A 24,539-nucleotide genomic window follows, 5' to 3' on the forward strand; every position below is an offset into this window, starting at 1 on the left:
GGCGCCCCATAGCGACGCCGCCGTGGGGCTGGAGCTCTGCACAAGCACGTTGCAGCCCCACAGAACGGCGCGGGCGCTGCGGGGGGGGGGGGAGCCATGGGGCAGAGCTCGTTTCCATCCCGCCGTGGGGCCCTGAGCCCCTCAGCCACCCCCCCCCCCCCCCCCCGCCGTGGGGCTGAGTCACCGCGGCCCCCGCGGCCCCGGCGCCCTCCCGCCGCGGGAATCTTCCAGCCGCCGGCGCCGACGTCACCCCCGTCCCCCCCCCCCCCCCCCGGGGTTTTCCCTTGGAAAGAACCCGCCAGGCCTGGGGGCGGGGGCCCAGGCGTCCGGGGGCCTGGCGGGGGGAGGGGTGGTGCAGCTGGGAAGCCCCTGTGGCTGAGACCCAGCAAACTCATCGCAGGCGGCAGCCCGGGTGCTTTCGGGGCCGGGACACCCCCCCCCCGGGACTGTCCCACCGCGGCACCGCCATGGGGCTGCCCGCTCCGGCACAGGGAGGGGCCCAGGCGTCCGGGCCCTGCTCTAACCCCCCAGGATGAGGAAGGGCCCAGGCGTCCGGGCCCTGCTCTAACCCCCCCCAGGATGAGGAAGGGCCCAGGCGTCCGGGTGACCGCAGCGCCACCGTGCTCTCCGGTGTCACCTTTATTGCGCGCGGCGTCCCGGTGCCGCGAGGGTCGCGGGTGTCCCCGTCGTCGCGGGTCCCCTCCCCTACTCGGGCTCGGGCGCGGGGGCGGCGCCGGGCTCCTCGCCGTCGAAGTACCGCTCCTCGGCGTCGCGCGACACGATGTCCAGGTTGTCCAGCTCGGGGTTGTCGTCCACCTGGCTGCGGAGGAGCCGGGGGGGGCGGGGGGGGGCTGAGCAGGGCCCGGGGAAGGGGGCCCAGGCGTCCGGGCTCCGCCCCCGCCCCCCGCGCCGGCGCCCACCTGTAGTCGAAGTCGCCGTCCTCGCCGTCGAGGAAGCGCTGGTGCATGCGGCTGGTGAACTCGGCGCGCAGCATGGCTCGCTCGGCCACGTCGGGGACCCAGGCGTCCGGGCCCGCGCCCGCCCCCTCCTCTGCGGGGGGCCGGGGGGGGGGGTGTGTGTGTGAGCACCCCCTGCCTCGGGGGGGCCCAGGCGTCCGGGCCCTGCCCTCCCCATAGAACCCCCCATGCCAGGAGGGGCCCAGGCGTCCGGGCCCTGCCCTCCCCATAGACCCCCCCATGCCAGGAGGGGCCCAGGCATCCGGGCCCTGCCCTCCCCATAGACCCCCCCATGCCAGGAGGGGCCCAGGCGTCCGGGCCCTGCCCTCCCCATAGACCCCCCCATGCCAGGAGGGGCCCAGGCGTCCGGGCCCTGCCCTCCCCATAGACCCCCCCGTGCCAGGAGGGGCCCAGGCGTCCGGGCCCTGCCCTCCCCATAGCCCCCCTCCCCATAGACACCCCCCCCCCCCACGCCAGGCCCCCGGGGCCCCCCCGACCTTCGCTCTCCTCCTCCTCCTCGGCGCAGGCGTCCTCGCGCTGGCGCTGCCCGCGCAGGCGCTGCTGCACGGCCGCCTCCTCCACCGAGCGCAGCAGCAGCTGGGCCAGGGGTCCCAGGGCGGGGGGCGGCGCCGGGGGGCCGTGGGGCGGCGCCGGGGGGCCGTGGGGCGCTGCCGTGGGGCCGGGGGGCGCCGCCGGGGCCCCCTCGGCGTCCCGGTACTGCCCGATGTACTGCTCGTAGAGCAGCGGCTCCCGCGCCCGCATCTCCTCCTCGCTGAAGTACTCGCCGCCTGCGGGGGCAACCGGCGTCACCGCGGGGATCCCCCAAACCCACCGGGACCCCCCAAACCCGCCGGGACCCCCCCCCAAACCCGCCGGGGACTGGGGACACCCCGAGGGGGGACCCAAACCCCAAAGGGACCCGGGGAAGAGCTGGGGGGGGGGGCCTCGAAGTCTCTGGAGAACCAAGGGGAGCCCAAAGGGGCCTGGGGGGGATCCTGTAGGGACCTCGGGGATCCCACAGGGACTTCAGGGACCCCCACAGACCCCTCAGGGGCCCCATAAGCACCTCACGGACATTGGGGAACCCGTAGGGACCTCAGGGAACCCACTGTGTCTTGGGGGACCCCCCCATAGGGACCTTGGAAACCCCATAGGGACTTTGGGAACAGCACAGGGACCTTGGAGAACCTACAGTGAGCTAAGAGACCCTGAGGACAACTTTGGCGATCCCATAGGGACCTCAGGGACCCCATAGAGACCCTGGGAACAACATAGGGACCTTGGGAACCTACAGTGACCCCACATAGACCCAGGGGACAACCTTGGGGATCCCATGGGGACCTTGGGAACAACATAGGGACCTTGGGGAACCTACAGTGACCCCATATAGACCCAGGGGACAACCTTGGGAACCCCATAAAGACCTTGAGAACAACATAGGGACCTTGGGAACCCCACAGAGACCTTGGGGAACCTACAGTGACCCCCACAGAGACCCAGAGGACAACCTTGGGGATGCCATAGGGACCTCAGGTACCCCATAGAGACCTTGGGGACAACACAGGGACCTCAGGGACCGCACAGACACCTTGGGGACAACACAGGGACCTTGCAGGTTCCTTACGGACCCCATAGATTCCTCAGGGACCCCACAGAGACCTTGGGGCCAACCTGGGGACCCCCATAGGGAGCTCGGGGACCCCATAGAGACCTTGGGAACAACATAGAGACCTTGGGGAACCTACAGTGACCCCACAGAGACCCTGAGGACAACCTTGGGGACAACACAGGGACCTCACAGGTCCCTTAGTGACCCCACAGATTCCTCAGGGATCCCACAGAGACCTTGGGGCCAACCTAGGGACCCCCATAGGGACCTCGGGAACCCCACAGAGACCTTGGGGACAACTCAGGGACCTTGGGAACCCCATAGAGACCTTTAGGCCAACCTAGGGACCCCCATAGGGACCTCAGGGACCCCATAGAGACCTTGAGAACAACATAGGGACCTTGGGGAACCTACAGTGACCCCATACAGACGCAGGGGACAACCTTGGGGATCCCATAGGGAGCTCGGGGACCCCATAGAGACCTTTAGGCCAACCTAGGGACCTTGGGGAACCTACAATGACCCCATATAGACCCAGGGGACAACCTTGGGGATCCCATAGGGAGCTCGGGGACCCCATAGAGACCTTGAGAACAACATAGAGACCTTGGGGAACCTACAGTGACCCCACAGAGACCCCGAGGATAACCTTGAGGACAACACAGGGACCTCGCAGGTTCCTTAGGGACCCCACAGATTCCTCAGGGACCCCACAGAGACCTTGGGGCCAACCTAGGGACCCCCATAGGGACCTCGGGAACCCCACAGAGACCTTGGGGACAACTCAGGGACCGCACAGACACCTTGGGGACAACACAGGGACCTCGCAGGTTCCTTAAGGACCCCATAGATTCCTCAGGGACCCCACAGAGACCTTGGGGACAACCTAGGGACCCCCATAGGGAGCTCAGGGATCCCACAGAGACCTTGCGAACAACATAGGGACCTTGGAGAACCTACAGTGACCCTGAGGACAACCTTGGAGATCCCATAGGGACCTTGGGAACCCCATAGAGACCTTTGGGCCAGCCTAGGGACCCCCCCATAGGGACCTTGGGAACCCCATAGAGACCTTGAGAACAACATAGGGACCCCCCATAGGGAGCTCGGGGACCCCACAGAGACCTTGGGGACAACCTAGGGACCCCCCATAGGGAGCTCGGGGACCCCATAGAGACCTTGGGGCCAACCCAGGGACCCCCATAGGGAGCTCGGGGACCCCATAGAGACCTTGGGGCCAACCTAGGGACCCCCATAGGGACCTTGGGAACCCCATAGAGACCTTGGGGCCAACCCAGGGACCCCCATAGGGAGCTCGGGGACCCCATAGAGACCTTGGGAACAACATAGAGACCTTGGGGAACCTACAGTGACCCCACAGAGACCCTGAGGACAACCTTGAGGACAACACAGGGACCTCACAGGTCCCTTAGTGACCCCACAGATTCCTCAGGGATCCCACAGAGACCTTGGGGCCAACCTAGGGACCCCCATAGGGACCTCGGGAACCCCACAGAGACCTTGGGGACAACTCAGGGACCTTGGGAACCCCATAGAGACCTTTAGGCCAACCTAGGGACCCCCATAGGGACCTCAGGGACCCCATAGAGACCTTGAGAACAACATAGGGACCTTGGGGAACCTACAGTGACCCCATACAGACGCAGGGGACAACCTTGGGGATCCCATAGGGAGCTCGGGGACCCCATAGAGACCTTGAGAACAACATAGGGACCTTGGGGAACCTACAGTGACCCCACAGAGACCCCGAGGATAACCTTGAGGACAACACAGGGACCTCGCAGGTTCCTTAGGGACCCCACAGATTCCTCAGGGACCCCACAGAGACCTTGGGGCCAACCTAGGGACCTCGGGAACCCCACAGAGACCTTGGGGACAACTCAGGGACCGCACAGACACCTTGGGGACAACACAGGGACCTCGCAGGTTCCTTAAGGACCCCATAGATTCCTCAGGGACCCCACAGAGACCTTGGGGACAACCTAGGGACCCCCATAGGGAGCTCAGGGATCCCACAGAGACCTTGCGAACAACATAGGGACCTTGGAGAACCTACAGTGACCCTGAGGACAACCTTGGAGATCCCATAGGGACCTTGGGAACCCCATAGAGACCTTTGGGCCAGCCTAGGGACCCCCCCATAGGGACCTTGGGAACCCCATAGAGACCTTGAGAACAACCTAGGGACCCCCATAGGGCGCTCGGGGACCCCACAGAGACCTTGGGGACAACATAGGGACCCCCATAGGGCGCTCGGGGACCCCATAGAGACCTTGGGGCCAACCCAGGGACCCCCACAGGGACCTCAGGGACCCCATAGAGACCTTGGGGCCAACCCAGGGACCCCCCCCCCCCAAAATGGGTGCTTGGGGGGGGCGCCGCACCTTGGATGAGCTGCTGGAGGGCGGCGTAGCGGCGGTTGCGGCGGCGGGTGTCGCGGTGGCGGCGGCGGCGGGCGTCGCGGGCGGCCCGCCGCACCTCCTCGCAGTAGAAGGCCACCTCGTAGCGGGCGCCCAGGTGGGCGAAGCAGCCCAGGTGCTCGGCGCCCAGCGCCCCGTGGAAGCGCTCCAGGAAGACGAGCGGCTTGCGGCGGAAGAGCTCCCGCAGCTCCCGCCTCCGCTCGGCCGCCGTCAGCTCCGGCTCGCCCTGCTGCTGGCTCCGCACCCGCAGCCGGCTGCCCGCCACCGCCGCCAGCATGGCCTCCACCGCCGCCGGGTCCGGCCCCGGCACCTTGGGGTCTTGCTCCGTCATCTTGAGGTCCTGCTCCATCGTCTTGGGGTCTTGCTCCATCACCTTGGGGTCTTGCTCCATCATCTTGGGGTCCTGCTCCATCACCTTGGGGTCTTGCTCCATCATCTTGGGGTCCTGCTCCATCGTCTTGGGGTCTTGTTCCATCACCTTGGGGTCTTGCTCCACCATGGGGTCCTGCTCCATCACCTTGGGGTCCTGCTCCATCATCTTGGGGTCCTGCTCCGTCATCTTGGGGTTCTGCTCCATCACCCTGGGGTCTTCCTCCATCACCTTGGGGTCTTGCTCCACCATGGGGTCCTGCTTCATCACTTTGGGGTCCTTCTCCACCGTGGGGACATGCTCCGTCGCCTTGGGGTGCCGCTCCGTCACCGCGGGGCCCCGGGGCTCCTCGCCGGCGCTGCCTGGGGACGAGGGGAGGCCGTCGGTGTCAGCGCCGGGGATGGGCTGGAGCCGGACAACTAACGGGAGGGAAACAGAGGGGACCCCAAGACTTCAAGGGATCTAGGGGGGATCCAGAGCCCAAAGGGGACCCCAAAACCTCCATGGATCTAGGAAGAATCCAGAGCCCAAAGGGGACCAGAGGGACCCCAAAACCTCCATGGATCTAGGAAGTATCCAGAGCCCAAAGGGGACCAGAGGGACCCCAAAACCTCCATGGATCTAGGGGGACTCCAGAGCCCAAAGGGGACCCCAAAACCTCCATGGATCTAGGGGGACTCCAGAGCCCAAAGGGGACCAGAGGGACCCCAAAACCTCCATGGATCTAGGAAGTATCCAGAGCCCAAAGGGGACCAGAGGGACCCCAAAACCTCCATGGATCTAGGAAGAATCCAGAGCCCAAAGGGGACCAGAGGGACCCCAAAACCTCCATGGATCTAGGAAGTATCCAGAGCCCAAAGGGGACCAGAGGGACCCCAAAACCTCCATGGATCTAGGAAGAATCCAGAGCCCAAAGGGGACCAGAGGGACCCCAAAATCTCCATGGATCTAGGAAGAATCCAGAGCCCAAAGGGGACCAGAGGGACCCCAAAACCTCCATGGATCTAGGGGGACTCCAGAGCCCAAAGGGGACCCCAAAACCTCCATGGATCTAGGGGGACTCCAGAGCCCAAAGGGGACCAGAGGGACCCCAAAACCTCCATGGATCTAGGAAGTATCCAGAGCCCAAAGGGGACCAGAGGGACCCCAAAACCTCCATGGATCTAGGAAGTATCCAGAGCCCAAAGGGGACCAGAGGGACCCCAAAATCTCCATGGATCTTGGAAGTATCCAGAGCCCAAAGGGGACCAGAGGGACCCCAAAACCTCCATGGATCTAGGAAGTATCCAGAGCCCAAAGGGGACCAGAGGGACCCCAAAATCTCCATGGATCTAGGAAGAATCCAGAGCCCAAAGGGGACCAGAGGGACCCCAAAACCTCCATGGATCTAGGAAGTATCCAGAGCCCAAAGGGGACCCCAAAACCTCCATGGATCTAGGGGGACTCCAGAGCCCAAAGGGGACCCCAAAACCTCCATGGATCTAGGAAGAATCCAGAGCCCAAAGGGGACCAGAGGGACCCCAAAGCCTCCATGGATCTAGGAAGTATCCAGAGCCCAAAGGGGACCAGAGGGACCCCAAAACCACAAGGGATCTGGGGGTGCTCCAGAGCCCAAAGAGGATCCCAAAACCTTATGGGATCTAGGGGGACTCCTCCAGAGCCCAAAGGAGACCCCAAAACCTGAAGAGATCCAGGGGGGCCCCAAAACCTGGGGGCTCCGGGGGGACCCCGCGCGTTCGCTGGAGGGGACGGGGCTCCCGTGGGGACCTGCGGAGCGGCCCAGTCCGGGGGGAGGCCATGGGGGACCCGGGGGGGGGGGGGACTGGAGGGACCCCAAAGCCTTCAGGGAACCCCACAGCGAATTGAGGGGTCCCCAAAACCCCCAGGGAACCAGGGGGGACCCCAAATCCCGCAGGGATTTCCATAGGGAAGCGGGGAGAAACCCCAAAGCCCTCAGGGGACCCAAAGGGGACTAGGGGGGTCCCCAAAGCCCCAAGGGGACCAGGAGGGACCCCAATGTCCCCAGGGACCCCACAGGGAACCATGGAGGGAGCCCAAATCCCTCAGAGAAGTGGGAAGGGACCCCAAATCCCTCAGGGAACTCCATAGGGAACCATGGGGAGACCCCTGAGCCCCCAGGAAACCCCATAGGGGACTTGGGGGGGGTCCCCAAAGCCCCCAGGGAACCCCGTAGGGAAGTGGGGGGACCCCAAAACCTCGAGGGAACGAGGGGGGAACCCCAAATCTCTCAGGGAAGTGGGAAGAGATCCCAAATCCCTCAGGGAACCCAAAGGGGAGCCTGGGGGAACCCCAAATCCCTCAGAGAAGTGGGAAGGGCCCCCAAATCCCTCAGGGAACCCCATAGGGAACCATGGAGGGACCCCAAAGTCCTCAGGGAACCCCACAGGGGAGCCCGGGGGACCCCAAATCCCTCAGGGAAGTGGGAAGGGACCCCAAATCCCTCAGGAAACCCCATAGGGAAGTGGAGGGGACCTCCCAAATCCCTCAGGGAACCCCATAGGGAACCATGGGGAGACTCCTGAGCTCTCAGGGAACCCCATAGGGGACTGGGGGGGGGGGGTCCCCAAAGCCCCCCAGGGAACCCCATAGGGAAGTGGGGGGAACCAAAACCTCGAGGGAACGAGGGGGGGAACCCCAAATCTCTCAGGGAAGTGGGAAGGGACCCCAAATCCCTCAGGGAACCCCACAGGGGAGCCCGGGGGACTCCAAATCCCTCAGGGAAGTGGGAAGGGCCCCCAAAGCCCTCAGGGAACCCCATAGGGAAGTGGGGGGGACCAAAACCTCGAGGGAACGAGGGGGGAAACCCCAAATCTCTCAGGGAAGTGGGAAGGGACCCCAAATCCCTCAGGGAACCCCATAGGGGACTGAGAGGTCCCCAAAACTCCCAGGGAACCAGGGGGGACCCCAAATCCCTCAGGGAACCCTATAGGGAGCCATGGGGAGACCCCTGAGCCCCCAGGAAACCCCACAGGGGACTGGGGGGACCCCAAATCCCTCAGGGAAGTGGGAAGGGACCCCAAATCCCTCAGGGAACCCCACAGGAAATCATGAAGGGACCCCGAATCCCTCAGGAAACCCCATAGGGAAGTGGAGGGGACCCCAAATCCCTCAGGCAACCCCATAGGGACGCCGGGAGGGGGGACAGGGGCTGCCCCGAGCCCCAAAACCCCCCGGGAGCAGCGGCACACCCCCCCCCCCCCCAAAACGGGACAACCCGGCCCCGTTTGAGCGCGACACCCGCGCGCGCCGAGGCTCACCCGCCGCCGCCATCCCGCGCCGAGGCCCCGCCCCCGGCCCCGCCCCCTGGGTCCCTCGGCCACAGGCAGCGCGCCACCGAGGCCCCGCCCCCTCACCCCGCCGGAACTTCCGGTGCTGCAGGGGGACGGGAGAAGCGGCGCACCGGGGCCCTGCGCTCGCGTTCCGCCCCGCTCCCGTCCCCCCCCCCCCCCCCCCCCAACCTTCCTCCCCTTCCTCCTCCTCCTCGTCGTCGCCGGAAAGCAGCAGCGCACACGGTAAAGTCCAATAGTCACTCTTTCTCCAAATACAAAAAAGCCGTTACAGCTCAACTCGACACACAGCATGTGCAAAGTTACAGGACCGTCGACCATGGTATAAAAAGTTAACGCGGCTGGGGGGGGGGGGAGGGGAGGGGGGGTCCTTTCTCTTCTTCCTCTTTTTTTTTTTTAATTTTTTTTATTTTTTATTTCGCCCTCACCTGAACGGAGCAAAGGAATCGTTACGGCTCGAGGGGATATGAACAGCTGCTGACCCACAGTAAAAAGTGACATAAAATATTAAAAAAAAAAAGGAAAATAAAAGGAAAAGAGCAGAGTTACCATAAAACGGCCCCGGGGGGGGGGGGGGGGGGGCCGGGGGGGGCTGTGGGGTCCTAGCAGGAAAATAAAAAAAGGGGGGGGGAGGATGGGGGGGGGGCAGCGCTGCCGCCGCGGGGAGGGAGGAACAAGCCGGGGGGAGCGGAGCCGGAGTGGGAGCCGGAGCGGGATCAGGATGGGGAGCCGGGGGGGGTCACTGGGCGCTGGCCCCCCCGTGCGAGCTGCCCGCGTAGCTGCCGTAGTCGTAGCTGCTGTAGTAGGGCGGCCACTGGCTCGGCGCCTGGTAGTACTGGCTCCACTGGGCGTACTGGGATTGGGGGGGGGGGGGGTGTCAGCGTCCCTGCCGCCCCTGGGGCGTCACCACGCCGTCCCCACCTCTCCTGGGGTGTCCCCACGCCGTCCCCACGGCCCCCGGGGTGTCCCCACGTCCCCCAGGGGCGACCCCGCAACTCCCAGAGGTGTCACTGCACCATCTCCACATCCCCCTGGGTGTCACCACACTGTCCCCATGTCCCCTATGCCATCCCCATGTGCCCCAGGGTGTCACCACGCTGTCCCCACATCCCCTGGGGTGTCCCCACGCCATCCCCACATCCCCCACGCCGTCCCCACGTCCCCCAGGGGCGTCCCCGCATCTCCTGGAGGTGTCACTGCACCATCTCCACGTCCCCCTGGGTGTCATCCTGTCACCCTGGGTGTCACCCCACTGTCCCCATGTCCCCTATGCCATCCCCATGTCCCCCAGGGTGTCACCATGCCATCCCCACATCCCCCAGGGTGTCACCACACCATCCCGGTGTCCTCACGTCCCCCAGGGGCGTCCCTGCATCTCCCGGAGGTGTCACTGCACCATCTCCACATTCCCCCCCGGGTGTCACTGTGTCCCCTGGGGTGTCACCCCACTGTCCCCATGTCCCCCATGCCATCCCCATGTCCCCTGGGGTGTCACCAGATCCCCCCAGGGTGTCACTGCACTGTCTCTGTGTCCCCCATGCCATTCCCACACCCCCCCAGGGTGTCACCGTGTCCCCCATGGTGTCACCACACTGTCCCCACACCCCACATCCCCTGGGGGTGTCACCACATTCCCCCTGGGCGTCACCACACTGTCCCCACATCCCCCACACCATCCCCACGTCCCCTGGGGGTGTCGCCGCATCCCCGCACTCACCTGTTGGTACTGGTTGTAGTTCTGCTGATTGTAGGTCTGCCCCGTGGGGGGGGGAGGCTGGGGGTAGCTTTGGCTGTAACCGCTGTAACTGCCGTAGTTGTAGCTGGGGGTGTAGCCGCCCTGGCTGTAGCCGCCCTGGCTGTAGGGCTGGGTGTAGCTGGGCTGCGGCGGGGGCGGGGGGGAAGAGAGGGGCAGGTGAGGCCGGGGGGGTCCTGCTGCCCCCCAACCTTCACCCGCGGGGGGTTCGGGGCTGCCCCACGGCGGCTCCCAGCCCCCCGACCCTCACCCGCGGGGGGTCTCGCTGCCCCGGGGGGGTCTTGCCGCCCCACGGGGGGGTCTGGCCACCCCACGGCAGGCCAGGGGCTGCCCCACGGGGGGTCCCGCCGCCCCATGGGGGGCTGCCCCACAGCGGGCCCCACCTGCTGGCCCTGGCCGTAGGCGCTGGGCGCGCTGCTGCTGCTGCTGCTGGCGGGCGGCGCGGCGCCGCCGGGCTTGTAGGCGCTGGGGGTGCGGGCCGGGCTGTAGCTGCTCTGCTGCTGCTGCTGCGCGTTGCGGCTGTAGCTGCCCCGGCCGCCGGAGCTGTTGTCGCCGCGCGTGTTGCTGCCCCAGCGGTTCTGGGTGTAGCTGCCTCGGTTGAAACCTGAGGGAAGGGGAGGTGAGAGGCGGGCTCGGCCTGCCGGCTGCCTTGCGGGCGGGAGCACGGGATGGGATGGGATGGGACGGGACGGGAGCGCCGCGGTGACCCCCCGGGGCCTCACACGTGATCCTGGGACTTGGACGCGTAACCCTGGGACCACCAGGACCTGCACACGCAACCCCGGGACCCACCAGGACCCACACAGGTGACCCTGGGACCTGCAGGGACCTGCACGCATGATCCCGGGACCTGCACACGCAATGCCAAGAGCCACCAGGACCTGCACACGCATCTCTGGGACCTGCACACGCAGCCCTGGGACTGCCAGGACTCACACAGGTGATCTTAGGACCACCAGGACCTGCACACGTGATCCTGGGACCGCCAGAACCTGCACACGCAGCCCTAGGACCTGCAGGGACCTGCACACGTGATCCTGGGACCTGCACATGTGATGCCAGGACCCAGCAGGACCTGCACATGCAGCCCTGGGACTGCCAGGACCCTCACAGGTGACCCTGGGACCTGCAGGGACCTGCACATACGATGCCAGGATCCATCAGGACCTGCACACGTGATGCCAGGACTTGGACACGTGACCCAGGGAGCCCCAGGACCTGCACGTGCAACCCTGGGACCTGCGGGGACCCGCACACGCGACGCCAGGCCCCACCAGGACCTGCACACGCAGTCTGGCGACCACCAAGATCTGCACACGCGACCCCGGCACCACCACCAGGACTTGAACATGGAACCCGCTGCTCCCGCTCACCCCCCTGCCCCGAACCCAGGCCCGGCTTTACCTCCGCCGCCGCTGTTGGTCCCGGCACCGGCACTGCCACGGAAGCCGCCGCCGCCACCAGTGCCACCGCCGCCGCGGTTCTGGAAGCCGCCGCGGGTGCCGCCGGGGGGGCCGGTGCCGCCACCGCCGCCGCCGCCGCCGCGGCTGTCGAAGCGCGGGAAGCCGCCGCGGCCCCGGAAGCCACCGGCGCCGGCGCCGCCGCGGCCGTCGAAGCGCTTCTCGGGCGGGGGCCCGGCGCGGCGGCCCTCCTCGTTGTACTGCTTCACCAGCCGGTCGGCCTCGTCCCGCTGCAGCTCCACGAACAGCACCGCGTCCAGGAAGTCGCCGGCCTCCGGCAGCGTGAAGTTGGCTGCGCGGCCGCCCCAGGGCGGGCGGGAAGGAGGGAGGCAAGGAGGAAGAGTGAACGGAGGGGGGTGAGGGAGGCACGGGGGGGAAAGGCGGAAACGCCGAGGCTCCCGGCCCGGAGGGAGGACGAGGAGAGGGAGGGAGGGAGGAAGGGCAGGCCGGAAGCGCCTACCTTTCATCTCCAGCACGGCGTGGTCCGGCACGTCCTTGCCCTCCTCGTCCGTGCGCTTGACGGTGCGGTCTTTGAGGTCCTCGTCCGTGGGGCAGATGACGATGGCCTTGCGCTGGAAACCTTCAAAAGGACGCATTTTTCGTCTCTGCGCAGATCCATAAACATTTGTCTAGCGACAGCGACAAGGAAGAGGCAAAAACGGCTCAGTGTTTACAGCTCCTTCGGCCCCGGTTTTATTACTTTCTTGCTTTTCGAGACAGCGCCCGGCCGCAGCGGGGGACGGAGCGGCTTCTCCCTGCCCGGACGCCTGGGCGGGTGAGCGGCCACACGCCAACCCGGCTGCCAAACCCGGAGCTCCCCGGGGCAGGGGGGGAATTTGAGCGAATCCCCTAATTCATCCCTTTTCTGCTGCCCCCGCGCGGCACCATTTTGCTCGGGAAAGGAGGGGAGATTCGGGCACCCAGCGGGGAGCGGAGCAGGCGGCGGCAGAGCCAGGGTCAAACACCAGGGAGCTTGCGGCTGACGGCGTGGACGCCGAGAGGGGCCGGGGGATCCCGCCATCCCGGGGAGGACGCCGGCACGCGGCTCCAGAACAGCCGGGCGCGAGGAACGGGCAGTTTCCGGACAGGACGCTGCCAGGGCGCCTGGCGCTGCCTCCTCGCACCGCTTCCCGTGACCTTTGCGGCGTAACCTCGCCGGAGGCTTGTGATTTTGGGGATGCGCAGCGCGCGGGCGCCGCGCGGTATCGGATCCTCTCCGGCCCTGGCACGCTTCCTCTTTGCCCGGCCCGGAGGGGAACCTCGCTCCCCCGGCAGCGGGCCGGCGCTGTGTCACGCCGCTCTCGGTTCCCGCGCCGGAATGAGACCCGGCTGCCGGGCTCCGATTCCCACCCAGGACAGGCGGCAGCGTCCCGCGGACACCCGCTCGGGGCCAATGCGAGAGCCGGAGTGCGAGCGCAGCAGGCGCTGCCGGAGCGGCTCGGAAACGGTTAAGGGCCGCTATTAAATCGCGGCGGTTTCTCCTCCCCTTTATTATTAGCAGCGTATAAAGGCGCCCGCGGCCGGCGGCTCCGCTCGGCCTCACCCAAAACCTCGGCCCCGAGGCAGGGCGGCAGCCGGGTCCCTCCCGGCCTATGTAGTAATCCCGAAGGATTGCAGTCGCGCCCGGCAGCGGCGGTAATCCCGAAGGATCGCGGTCGCGCCCGGCAGCGGCGTTCCGCTCCCGAGCCAGCACGAGGCCTGCGGCTGCCCCGGCTCAGCCCCGAGCTTTCCAGCCCGCACTCCGGGCCGGACCTCGGAGGGCTGCGAGGGGCGACGGGGCAGAGCGCGGCGTTCCCGAGGCGTCGCCGGAGGGCCGCCGGGTTCCCGGGACGCCCGGCTGCCGCTGCGGGGTTTAACGAAGCGGCGCCGCCCCCGCGCTCCCGCGGGCGCCGGTACCTGGTCCAGGATGTAGTTGCGCTTCTTGCGGGCGGCGATCTGGATGAGGCGGTTGAGGCACTGCGTCGCCTGCTGGATGAGCACGTCCCAGCGGCCGGCGTAGTTGCGCTGACGCCGGAGGCCCATCACCTGCGGGGCCGGAGCGGGCGGACGCTTGGGCAGGGGTCACCCTGCTCCTCCGCTCCGCGTTTTGACACGTTTTTTTTTGCGTCCCCCTTCCCTATCCGACAGTTCAGAAGCGGAACCGCCGCAATTCCCAGTGCTTTTAGACGTGGGATCGGCCGGAAAGCGGAGCCGCTCCGCAGAAGCGGGATCCTCGGCTATGCGGAGCCGTTCGCAAGCCGACCCTGCGAGCGGCAGCCGCGAAGCGCCGGCTCCGGCTCCACCTCCGCTAATTCGCGCAACCAGACCTCCGTCTCCCTCCTCACCCTCATCTTATCCATGATGGCGTTTGTTCCCAGGATGTTGTACTTCTTGGAGGGGTTGGCAGCCGCGTGCTTGATGGCCCACGTCGTCTTTCCGGCCGCGGGCAAGCCAACCATCATCAAGATCTGGAACGCGGATCATGCGCACACTCACTTTCACGGAGCCGATCCGACCTTCGTGGCGCGTCCCGAGGCCTCGCTCGGTTCGTCCCCTGCTCCGGAGGAGCCCGAACCCGGCGCGCTCCGCTCCGCGCTCGCCGTCGCCTACCTCGCACTCGGCTTTGCTCTTTGGTCCGACGGTGCCGCGAACGCGTTCCGCCAAGGGCAGGTGCTGGATGAAGGTGAAGCCGGGCGGCACGGAGAAGTAGGTGTCCTCCCGCTGGCCGAAGTTGAACTCGATGGCGCAGTTCTTCACCAGGACGTGCGGGAAGAGCGCCTGGCCGCCCAGCAGCTCCTTCCGCACCCGGTACGCGACGCCCAGCCACTTCCCGTTCTTCATGAAGGACATTTCCACCTCCTCGCCGCACTCGAAGTCCTACGGAAGGGGCAAAGGCGTCGGCGGCGCGATGGCCCCGGAGCAGCGGATCGTGGCCGCCTCGAGCGACGCAGGGAGCCGCATCGCGATCGCGCCATCGCCAAGGGCAGGGAACATCCCGCCGCGCCAGGCAGGGAACATCGCGCCGCGACCGGCGGCACGGAAAGAGCCCGTTAACGGTGAGGCGACGCTGCCGCCCGCTCCCGGGGCCCGGAGCGGGGTGAGGAAGAGCCCCAGCGGCTCCCGGCATCGCAGCACAGCACCGAGTCGGCCCAAAGTGAACAGCCGCAGCCCTTCCGTAGCGCCCGGTTCGGCAGGAGACGGGGGTTATTCCGGCTCGGGGAAGGCCGGACCTGCCGGAGCGTGCGACCCCCCCCTCCTTCCCCATCCCCGCGAGGGGACCTGGCACTCCGCCAGCTCCCAACCAGTCCCGGGAGGTTTTTCCCGTTTTTATTTTGAGTTTTTAGCTCCCCGCAGAGCTGCCGGGAAGCGGAGAGACCGCGAAGAGGCAGCGAAACCGCCGGCAGGCGGAACAGAGACGTCTCTGATGGCGCGGCTCCGGTGCCGGGCAGGAGGAGGGCAGGGAGCCGCTCGGAGCCGGAGCCGGGCGCGGGCTGCCGGCTCCCTCTAGCGACGCGGCCGCTGCACAAACAGCGGGACGGCGCCGCGGGAAGCTCGGGTTCGCCCTCGTTCCGCTCTCGGGCCCAGCGCGGACGGGATCCGGCGGCTTTTGCGGGCAGGACGGCAATTAGGGGCGGGAGAAGTGACTTTAAATGGTGCGCGGGGTTGTTTTTTTTCCCCCTCATCCCACGGAAAACCAGGAAAACAGAGCGGAGGAGCAGGGAGACGGCCACAGCCGGACGGCGGCAGACAGCTGAAACGAGTCACAGCGACCGCAAAAGGCCAAACCGCGGCCCCGCGCCCGTCTCGAGAACTTCCCCTCTCCGGGCGGCGCCGCCCCAAACGCTGGGAACGTCAATTTAACTAAACTCCGGCACGGGGAACGCCGACGCCGGGCGGCCTCCCGCTCCAGAAGGTCGCTGGCTGCCGGGGCGGCGCGACGCGGCGCGGGGGGACTCACGACGAGGCAGGCGATGACGTCGTTCTCGGCGAAGGTCTCGCCGTAGTTCTCGAACTTGCAGTTGGTGGATTTCTTGCCGGTGCCGCCGTAGCCGTAGGAGAAGGGCTCCTCGCCTGCGGGGGGAGAGGCCGGCTGAGCCGCGGGAGCGGACGGCGCCTCCCGGAGAAGCCGCTCCGAGCCCGGCGGCGGCGCTTACCCAGCTGCGTGCTGCAGGAGTCGAGGGACCAGCCGACGCGCACCACGTGGGGGTCGGGCTCCGTCGACGGCAGGTGCTTTACCGAGATTTCTTCGTTGACCTGTGGACGGAAAACGGGTGGGAAAGGGCGCCGGGAGTGCAGGGAGACGCGAGGAGGCATCGGAGGGGCGTTGGGGAGGAGCGCGCCGCTCCCGCGCAGCCGCCTCGCCTCCGGCCAAGGGAGCGGGAGGCGCCGGGGGAAACGGGGCTCCCAGCTCCCCGGCGGAAGCGGATATTCGGGCTGGTTTTCGGGAGAGCTGCAGTCTCGGACGCCGCTTTTCCGGTTTGTTTGGGGTTTTTAGGAGCAGCACAGGCAGCTGCCGCGGGAACGGCCCAGCCGAAGAGCTCCCGCTCTGCCGCCCCTCGCTGCGCCGCGCGGGGCCTTTCCCCAGCGCCGCTCCGAACCGCGGGGAAACAAAGCGGCTGCTCCGAGGGCGCTCGCCGGACAGGCCCGGAACGGCGCTGAGATCGCTCCGGGGAGGGAGCCGAGCGTCGCCGGAACGGGGCGGAACGGAGCCGCGGCGCGGCAGGGCCCCGGGCGCGCCCGGAGAGCGGAAAGGAAGGGAACGGCGCCGGGAAGGCGGAAGCGCTCGGGGCCGCGGCGCTCCCGGCGCCTCACCTTCATCTCGTAGCAGACGCGGCCCTGGCGCGCGCCGTAGGTGGCTCGGGCGCCCGACCACAGGTAGGCGAAGCCCTCGATGGTCAGCGGGTAGCCGCTGTACCGGTCCCGGGCGACTTTGAAGTGCAGGTCGCAGTTGTCTGCGGAGCGGAGAGGCCAACAGGAGCCCGGAGAAGCCAACGGGAGCCCGGAAACGCGGAGCCGAACACGCGCCGGAGCCCCCGCCGCAAACCGGATCCCGCCCCGGCCATTCTGCCGGCGCCTCTCCCGGAGGCCTCCCGGCATGGGGCATTGCTGCCGCCCAGGAAGCGTCACGATTCTTGCCACAAGGGAGGGAAAAGGTGGGAAGGGTGCCGAGAGCCCAAGGAACGAGCATCGGAAACCTCGCGGCGGAGCCGAGCAGCTCCCGCGCCAGGCTACGACCGCGCTCGGCGCCGAGCGGGGAGAGAGGGGGTCGGCGACGCGCCGTCGCCCTCGTCCTGCCGGCGACGCGCTGGGCAGCTCCCGCGTTAACGGAGGCCTCGAGGCGCTCCAGGGAAACCCGAAAGGGGCCTCGCTTCGCCCCCCCCCCCCCCCCGCGGCCGTTTTCGAGGCGGGAAGCGGGAGACGGGCACTCACAGGTGTCGACGGCCACGAGGGTGTCGTCGAAATCCTCCTCGTCGTCCTCCGCGGGAGGCTGCGGCGAGCGGCCCCTGGGGCGCAGAGCAGAGCGAGCGGGTCCGGCGGGGGCTCGCGCCGCCGCCGTCGCCCCCCCGTCCCCCCATCCCGCAGGGAATTCCCCCCCCCCCCTGGAGCGGCGCCGGCACCGGCCTCACCTCTTGTCCTCGCGGTGCTCGTAGTAGCCCCGGCCCCGCGGCTCCTCGTAGGGCCGCTTGCGCGGCTGCGGCTGCTGCCGGGGCTGCGAGGCCTCCGGAGCGCTGTAGCTGCCCGGCGGCGCGTTGTACGCTGCACGGGAGCGCTGTAGCCGGCCGGGGGTGCGCGTGTAGCCGGGGGCCGGCGCGCTGTATCCCGCCGGAGGCGCGCTGTAGGCTGGGGCCGGGGCGCTGTATCCCGCCGGAGGCGCGCTGTAGCCCGGCGCCGGTGCGCTGTAGCCGGCCGGGGGAGCGCTGTAGCCCGGCGCCGGGGTGCTGTAGCCGGCCGGAGGCGCGCCGTAGCCGGCCGGGGGCGCGTTGTAGGTGGGGTGGCGGCGGGGATGCTGTAGGCAGGAGCGGGGGGCGGTGTAGCTGGGGGGCGGGCATGCTGTAGGCGGGAGCGGGCTCCTCCTGCTTCGCTTCCGTCTTCATCTCTGCGGGCGAGAGGTCCGAGCGGGGTCACGGAGCCCCCGGCCTTCCCTCCCTGGCAGCCCTTCCCCCAAAAACGCTCCTTTTCCCGGCTTTTTTTTCCCCTAACCGCCACCAGAAGCGGAGCTGCCGGGGCCGTGTGAAACGGGGCCCTCCGCTCCAGCAGGATGTCCCGCCATCGGCACAGACGGCTCCACGCCGGAAAGCACTTCCAGCCCGGCAGGAGAACCGGGAACGTGACTCCCGTGCTCAGCCCGGCCCGGCTCTGCCCGCTCCGCGGCGACACGGCAGGATCGCTTCCCTGCCTCCTGCCCGCTTTCGGGGCGGGATTCCGGGCACCGTCGCCGAGCGCCCCGGGCCCTCCCGGAGCCGGGCCGAGGCAGCTCCCGGAGCAGCCCCTACCTGGATGCAGGGCGGGATGCTCCTGGTCTACGGATCTGCGCTCGTAGCCGGACTCATTCTCCTGCTTGACGCCGCCGTGCTCGTAAGCCTGGTAGCCCTGCGGCTCGGCCTGGTGCGCGTTGTTGTCGATGCCATCTTCGGGCAGGGGGAAAACACGGAAATCCCGCGTCAGGCTATTGTTTTTTGACAGGCGAAACCCAGCAGGATGCGCGCGGTGGGGATCAGGAGCCCCGGCATTCGCGGAAGAGCGGATCCCCGCGGCGGCGCCTCCCAGCCGGGCCCGCGAGGGCCGGCGACCCCCGAGATCCCCACGCCGCGGCCAGCGGCGGCAGCTCCCGCGTTCCCGGCGCCTCCCGGAGCGCGAAAGCGGCTGGCAGGCAGCAGCGAGCACCTCCGGGAGGAGACGCCGCTCGGTTGCTACGCAGGGGAACAAAAACAACTTTCGTTCGGGCGGCGGCAGCGAGCTCCGAAACCGGCCGGAGCCCGGGGAGCCGCCGCTGCCAACGCAGGCCTCGTCCCGAGCGCGAGGCGGAGGTGCCGGCGAGGGGACCTCGCCCCTGGGAAAAGCCCCCGCATCCCCCCCGCGGGGCACACAGTGTGGAGCCGCTCGCTCTTCCGTTAAGGGAACCGGCCCGCTCCGCTACAGGGTGCCCCAAGGTCGGCTTTTACGGCTTTTCGCTCCCGCCCGGCGCAGGAGGAGCCCGACGGCAGGGAACGGCCGCCCAGAGCCGCTGCCGCGGGAAAACACCGGCACCGACAAAGCGGAGCTTCCTCCGCCGGCGGGGAACGCCGCACACCTCCGCACCCGGAGCCGGCCGAGCCCCTCGGAGGCGCCAAGCCGCCCGCGGCTCGCTGGGGCCGGCACCGCCGGGCGCTCGCCCCCGCGCCGGCGAGAGGGTCCGGATGCGGAGCCGGATGGGGCCTGGCCCCGCTGCAACGACGGGGGGGCTGCGGGTGGGCCCCCCGCTCAGACAGAGGCGGTTCGGGGGGGGAGGTGTCGGGAGGGTCCCCCCAGCAGGAGGGAGGCTGCAGGCCAGGGGGAAGGAATTGGGGAGGGGGAGAGGGGTCCGGGCTTCTCAGAGGGGGGGGGGGCCCAGAACTCGGGGGGGGAAAGGGATATTCAGGGCTCTAGGGGGGATCCAGAGCCCTGTGGGGGCAGATCCAGGTGTCAGAGGGAAGATCTCAAATCTGAGGGGGGATCCAAAACCCTTAGCAGGGGGAGATCCACATTTCGGGGGGGGGATTCAGGCTCTAGGGGAGACCCAGAACCAGGGGGGAGGGAGGGGGAAGAGACCCAGGCCTCTGGGGGGGGGGGGTGTCTCAGAGCCCTAGGGGGGGGGGGGTCAAGGCTCTGGGGGGGGTCCAGAACCCTGGAGGGGGGAGACCCAGAACCCGGGGGGGATTTAGACCCCTGGGGGGACCCAAAGCCTCTCTGTGGGGGGACCCAGAGCCCTTATTTTTGCGGGGGGGGGGGAAGAGCCCTTTCGGGGGGGGGGGAGCAGCCAGGCCCCTGAGGGAGGGCGGGGGGGAGCCGGCGGCCCCCTCGCCTCAGCGGGGGGAGCCCCGGGCGGGGAGGGGGCGGCGGGGGCCCCGGGGCCCTTACAGTGTCCGTCGGGGGCCTGGTCGCCGCCGGCCGCGCCGGGCCCCCGCCGGCCTCCTCCGCCTCCAGGGCCGCCTGCAGCCGCTCGGCCAGCTCGGCCTTGAGGCCGCGGGTGTCGAGGCCGCGGCGGCCCAGCTCCTCCTTCAGCTCGTTGACCCGCAGCCGCCGCACGTCCATGGCGCCGCCGCCGCCGCCGCCGCCGCGGGCTCCGCTCAGCGCCCGCCCGCCCGGCCGCGGCCGCCCGGCCATCGAGGCGCCAGCGACGGGCCCGGCTCAAAAATGGCCGCCATCGCCCTCCTCCCCTCCCCGGGCCGCGCCGCCTTGCAAGCCGCGCCGCCATTGGCCGGCCGCCGCGCCGCCGCATGTAACGCGCGCCGCCATTGGGGCCGGCCGCTGCCCCCGCCCGCGCGGCGCGGCTCCCCTCCGCTGTCCTCAATCTCCCGCTCGCTCCCGCTTTGCAAAGGGGGCGCCCATTGGGCGAGCTCGGCGGTGACGCTGTAACGCGCCTTCTCATTGGCCGGGGGCTGCGATTTCTCCTCCCCCTTCTTCTCCCGGGTCAGTCCACATGAACCGGGAGACGGTGATGACGAGCTCTGATTGACAGCAGAAGGGGCGGGAGCAGGCTGCCTCCTAGCCAATAGCAGCCAGAGCAGGACGCTTTCCTGTATGCGCTCGCCATTGGCTGGCTCCGATGCTTGTTAGTGCGGGGGCGGGCCCACAAGGAGAGGGCACCTTCTATTGGCTGAGCTCGGCTGGAGGGCGGGACGAGAACGCCAGCCCCTCTCTCATTGGCCGGCTCGTTATCCCCTCCCATTGGTGGAGCCCCGGGCGGGTTGGGGCGGGGCGCGTTTCTATTGGCGAGCCCTGGCGGCGTCCGCGCGCGTGTGTGTGTGTGTGTGTGTGTGTGTGTTGCTGCCAGAATGCTGCCTAGCAACTGGAGCCGGACCGGCGGCGGAGGCGGGGGAGAGCCCGGCGGCGGTTGGCCGAGCCGGGGGCGTTTTCGGCGCGCGGCCATTGGCTGGGCTGAGGCGGGAGCCGGGGGGGGGGGGGGGGGGGGGAGGTGCCCAGTGCGGCCCAGTCGGGCCCCGTCGGGCGGCGGGGACGGACGTGGCGGGCAGGAGCCGCCCGGCCACCAGGTTCCCCCCCACCTCCCGCCCCCCAGGGCCCCCCGTGTCCCTCCATGTCCCCTTGTGCCCCCCCCATTGCCCCCCCACGTCTCCCCTGTCCCCTGGTTCACCCTCTGCACCCCGCCACGGCCCCCCCCGTGTCCTCCATGTCCCCCCCCGTGTCCCCCCTGCACCCCCATGTCCTCCAGTGTCCCCCCATGTCGCCCCTGCACCCCCCCCCGTGTCCCCCACGCCCCCCCCCATGTCGCCCCTGCATCCCCCTCGTGCCCCCCCGGCCCCCCCCCATGTCCCTTATGCCCCCCCCGTGTCCCTCCAGGGTCCCCCCGTGTCCGCCTGTCCCCCCCCAGCCCCCTACATCCCCCCATGTCCCTCCGTGTCCCCCCATCTCCCCGTGTCCCTCCAGGGTCCCCCCATGTCCGTCTGTCCCCCCCCCAGCCCCCTGCGTCTCCCCTGTGTCCCCCCATGTCCCCGGGTCTGCCCCCCCCCCCCCGAGGAAGAGGAGGAGGAGGCAGCCGCTGCTGGAGGAAGGGGCTTTATGGCGGCGCCGACCCCGCCGGCCGCGCGCCCCACGGACGCACACGCGTGTGCAGGCGCGCGGGGAGGAGCACGCGTGGGCTCCCGCTCGCGCCGCGCACGCAACGCTGCGGGGGGGCTGCAGGCGCCGCGCGCCGGGGCACGTGCACGGGGCTGCGCGCGGCATGAACACGCGTGTGCACGGGGCTGCGCACAGCATGAACACGCGTGTGCACGGGGCTGCACGTGAAATGAGCACGCGTGTGCACAGGGCTGCGCACGCCTGGCGCGGGGCTGCGTGCGGCATGAACACGCGTGGTGCGCGGGGCTGCATGCAGAATGCACATGCGTGTGCACGGAGCTGCATGGGGAATGCATGCATGCGCGCACGGGGCTGCACACGGCATGCACACGCGTGCGCACGGGGCTGCGTACACCCTGCACGGAGACGGATGCGCAGAGCTGCACGTGTACATGCAAAGCTGCACACAGCGCACACGCATGCACAGAGCTGCACACGCATGTGCACGGAGCCGCATGCGCCATGCGCAGAGAAACGTGCCGGGCCGTGTGCACCCTGCACATGCGTGTGCATGGAGCTGCACACACGTGTGCACAGGGCTGCCAGAAACCCCACACACACGTGTGCACAGAGACGCGGGTGCTACACACATACATGGTGCTGCACATGCCACAGACATGCATGTGCATACAGACATACGGACACATATGAAGGCACAGAGCGGCAAGCAGTACCCATGGCACCGCACACACCACACACATGCGTGTGCACACAGACATACAGACATACGCAAAGGCACAGAGCGGCAAGCTGTACCCGTGGCACCGCACACGCCAAGCACACGCGTGTACACGCACACGCAAAGGCACAGAGCGGCAAGCCGTACCCATGGCCGTGCGGCGCCGCACACGCCACGCACACGTGTGTGCACACACGCACAGAGGCACGGAGCGGCAAGACCCCCCCCTTGGCGTCGCGCACACGCGTGCAGCCCCCCCCCCCGGCCCCGCACACGCGTGGGGAGCAGCCGGGCCCCGTTGCCCCCTGCACCCCCCCCCCCGGGACCGGCCGTGGGGAGACCCCGACCTGGGGGCTGAGTCCAGCGTAAAGTGCATGGGGGGGGGGGGGCTGGGGGGGGCAAGTTTTGGGGGGGGGGCCGGGGGGGTCCCCAAGATGCTCTGACAGGTGTGTGGGGGGGGTCCCAGCCCCTTGGGGGGGGAGGTCCCGGCCCTTGGGGGGGGGTCCGGCTCTTGGGGGGGTCCCGGGGGGGGGAGGTCCATGGAGGCGTCTCCAGTCCATGCAGTGGTGGGAGGAATGTGGGGGGGGGGGGGCCAGGACCCCATCCTGGGGGTCCGGGGGGGTCCTGTTCGTGGCAGTGGGGCTGGGGCTGGGGGGGGGGGTCCATCCCCCGTGGGGGGGGTGTCCCAGCCGTGGCAGTGGGGCAGCTGGGGGGGGGGGGGTCTGTCCCCCACAGGGGGGTGTCCCAGCCGTGGCAGTGGGGCAGCTGGGGGGGGGTCCATCCCCCGTGGGGGGGGGTGTCCCAGCCGTGGCAGTGGGGCAGCTGGGGGGGGGGGGGGTCTGTCCCCCACGGGGGGGGGGGGTCCCGTTCGTGGCAGTGGGGCAGCTGGGGGGGTGTCCGTCCCCCACGGGGGGGGGGGGGGTGTCAGGCTCCCTCCTCGGAGCGGCGCAGGGGGCCGGGGGGTCTCCGGGGGGGCGGCCGCTCTCGGGGGGGGCCGGGCAGGCCACGTAGCGCCCCGCGGCGGCCCCCCCACCCCCCTCGGCAGCGGCGGCGGCAGCACAGGGGGTGGGTCCGGGGGGTCCGGGGGGGCGGCGGCGGCGGCGGCGGGCGGGTCCCGGCCCCCCCTTGTGCACTGCGGCGGGGGGTCGGCGGCGGCGGCGGGGGGGGTCGTCGTTGGCGGTGCTGCCGCCGCGCTGCATGTTGACGTAGAGGCCGCCGGGGGGGGCCGCCGGGGGGGGCGGGCAGGGCGCGCAGCATCTTGGCCAGGGCCCCGCGCAGCTCCCCGAAGCGCGGCCGCTCGCGCGGCTCCAGCGCCCAGCAGCGCCGCATCAGCGCGTACCTGCGCGGGGCCCCACGTCGCCGCTGGGGGGGGGCTCGGGGGGCTCGGGGGGGATTGGGATACGTGGGGGGCTCGGGGGTCCCAGGGCGCTCAAAGGGGCTGGGTGGGGATTGGGATATGTGGGGGGTCGGGGGTCCCAGGGGGCTCAGGGGTCCTGGGGGGGGATTGGGATACATGGGGGGTCGGGGGTCCCAGGGGGCTCAGGGGTCCTGGGGGGGGCTCAGGGGGGCTCGGAGGGGCTGGGGGGGGCTGGGGTATGGGAGGAGTCGGGGGGTCCTGGGGGTCCCAGGGGGCTCAGGGGTCCTGGGGGGGGCTCAGGGGGGCTCGGAGGGGCTGGGGGGGGCTGGGGTATGGGAGGAGTCGGGGGTCCTGGGGGTCCCAGGGGGCTCAGGGGTCCTGGGGGGGGATTGGGATACATGGGGGGTTGGGGGTCCCAGGGGTCTTGGGGGTCCCGGGGTGGGCTCAGAGGGGCTGGGGAGGTTCAGGGGGGGCTTGGGGGGGGATTTGGGATACCGTGGGGGGTCGGGGGTCCCAGGGGGCTCAGGGGTCCTGGGGGGGGGATTGGGATACATGGGGGGTTGGGGGGTCCCAGGGGTCTTGGGGGTCCCCGGGGGGGCTCAGAGGGGCTGGGGAGGTTCAGGGGGGCTTGGGGGGGGGATTGGGATACATGGGGGGTCAGGGGTCCCAGAGGGCTCAGAGGGGCTGGGGGGGGATTGGGATACGTGGGGGGTCGGGGGTCCCAGGGGTCTTGGGGGTCCCGGGGGGCTCAAAGGGGCTGGGTGGGGATTGGGATACGTGGGGGCTCGGGGGTCCCGGGGCACTCAAAGGA

At 69.3% G+C, this 24,539-nt stretch overlaps 3 protein-coding genes across 4 annotated transcripts in view; all 3 read right to left on the reverse strand.

Annotated features, from left to right (window-relative positions):
- Positions 1-604: 604 nt before the first annotated feature.
- Positions 605-8,681, reverse strand: CCDC97 (coiled-coil domain containing 97). Of its 2 annotated transcripts, none has more exons than XM_067314448.1 (5): positions 8,655-8,681; positions 4,971-5,795; positions 1,454-1,744; positions 921-1,050; positions 605-820 (listed from the first exon to the last, which is right to left on the reverse strand). In XM_067314448.1, the coding sequence occupies exons 1-5, from the start codon at positions 8,665-8,667 to the stop codon at positions 706-708; spliced, it is 1,374 nt and encodes a 457-aa protein (XP_067170549.1). In that variant the 5' UTR covers positions 8,668-8,681; the 3' UTR covers positions 605-705. The 2 variants fall into 2 exon arrangements, with proteins under 2 accessions (XP_067170549.1, XP_067170550.1); XM_067314449.1 differs by having other exon boundaries at positions 4,971-5,738; positions 8,655-8,679.
- Positions 8,682-9,294: 613 nt separating this feature from the next.
- On the reverse strand, positions 9,295-20,221 carry HNRNPUL1 (heterogeneous nuclear ribonucleoprotein U like 1). Its single transcript, XM_067314464.1, is given in 17 exon segments — positions 9,295-9,537; positions 10,402-10,563; positions 10,821-11,041; positions 11,842-12,189; positions 12,358-12,526; positions 13,794-13,922; positions 14,222-14,344; positions 14,487-14,753; positions 15,835-15,947; positions 16,031-16,130; positions 16,689-16,828; positions 17,307-17,380; positions 17,504-17,869; positions 17,871-17,973; positions 18,371-18,505; positions 19,974-20,001; positions 20,004-20,221. Coding segments are annotated over 17 exon segments (2,808 nt in total). The 5' UTR covers positions 20,220-20,221; the 3' UTR covers positions 9,295-9,423.
- Positions 20,222-23,295: 3,074 nt separating this feature from the next.
- Positions 23,296-24,539, reverse strand: part of AXL (AXL receptor tyrosine kinase) — a 19,419-nt gene continuing 18,175 nt past the window's right edge. Inside the window, 1 exon segment of the mRNA XM_067314416.1 lies at positions 23,296-23,710. Within this exon segment, the coding sequence (XP_067170517.1) occupies positions 23,296-23,710 (415 nt within the window).

This window comes from Apteryx mantelli, chromosome 35 (assembly GCF_036417845.1).
Source record: "Apteryx mantelli isolate bAptMan1 chromosome 35, bAptMan1.hap1, whole genome shotgun sequence".
NCBI classification, from domain to species: domain Eukaryota; kingdom Metazoa; phylum Chordata; class Aves; order Apterygiformes; family Apterygidae; genus Apteryx; species Apteryx mantelli.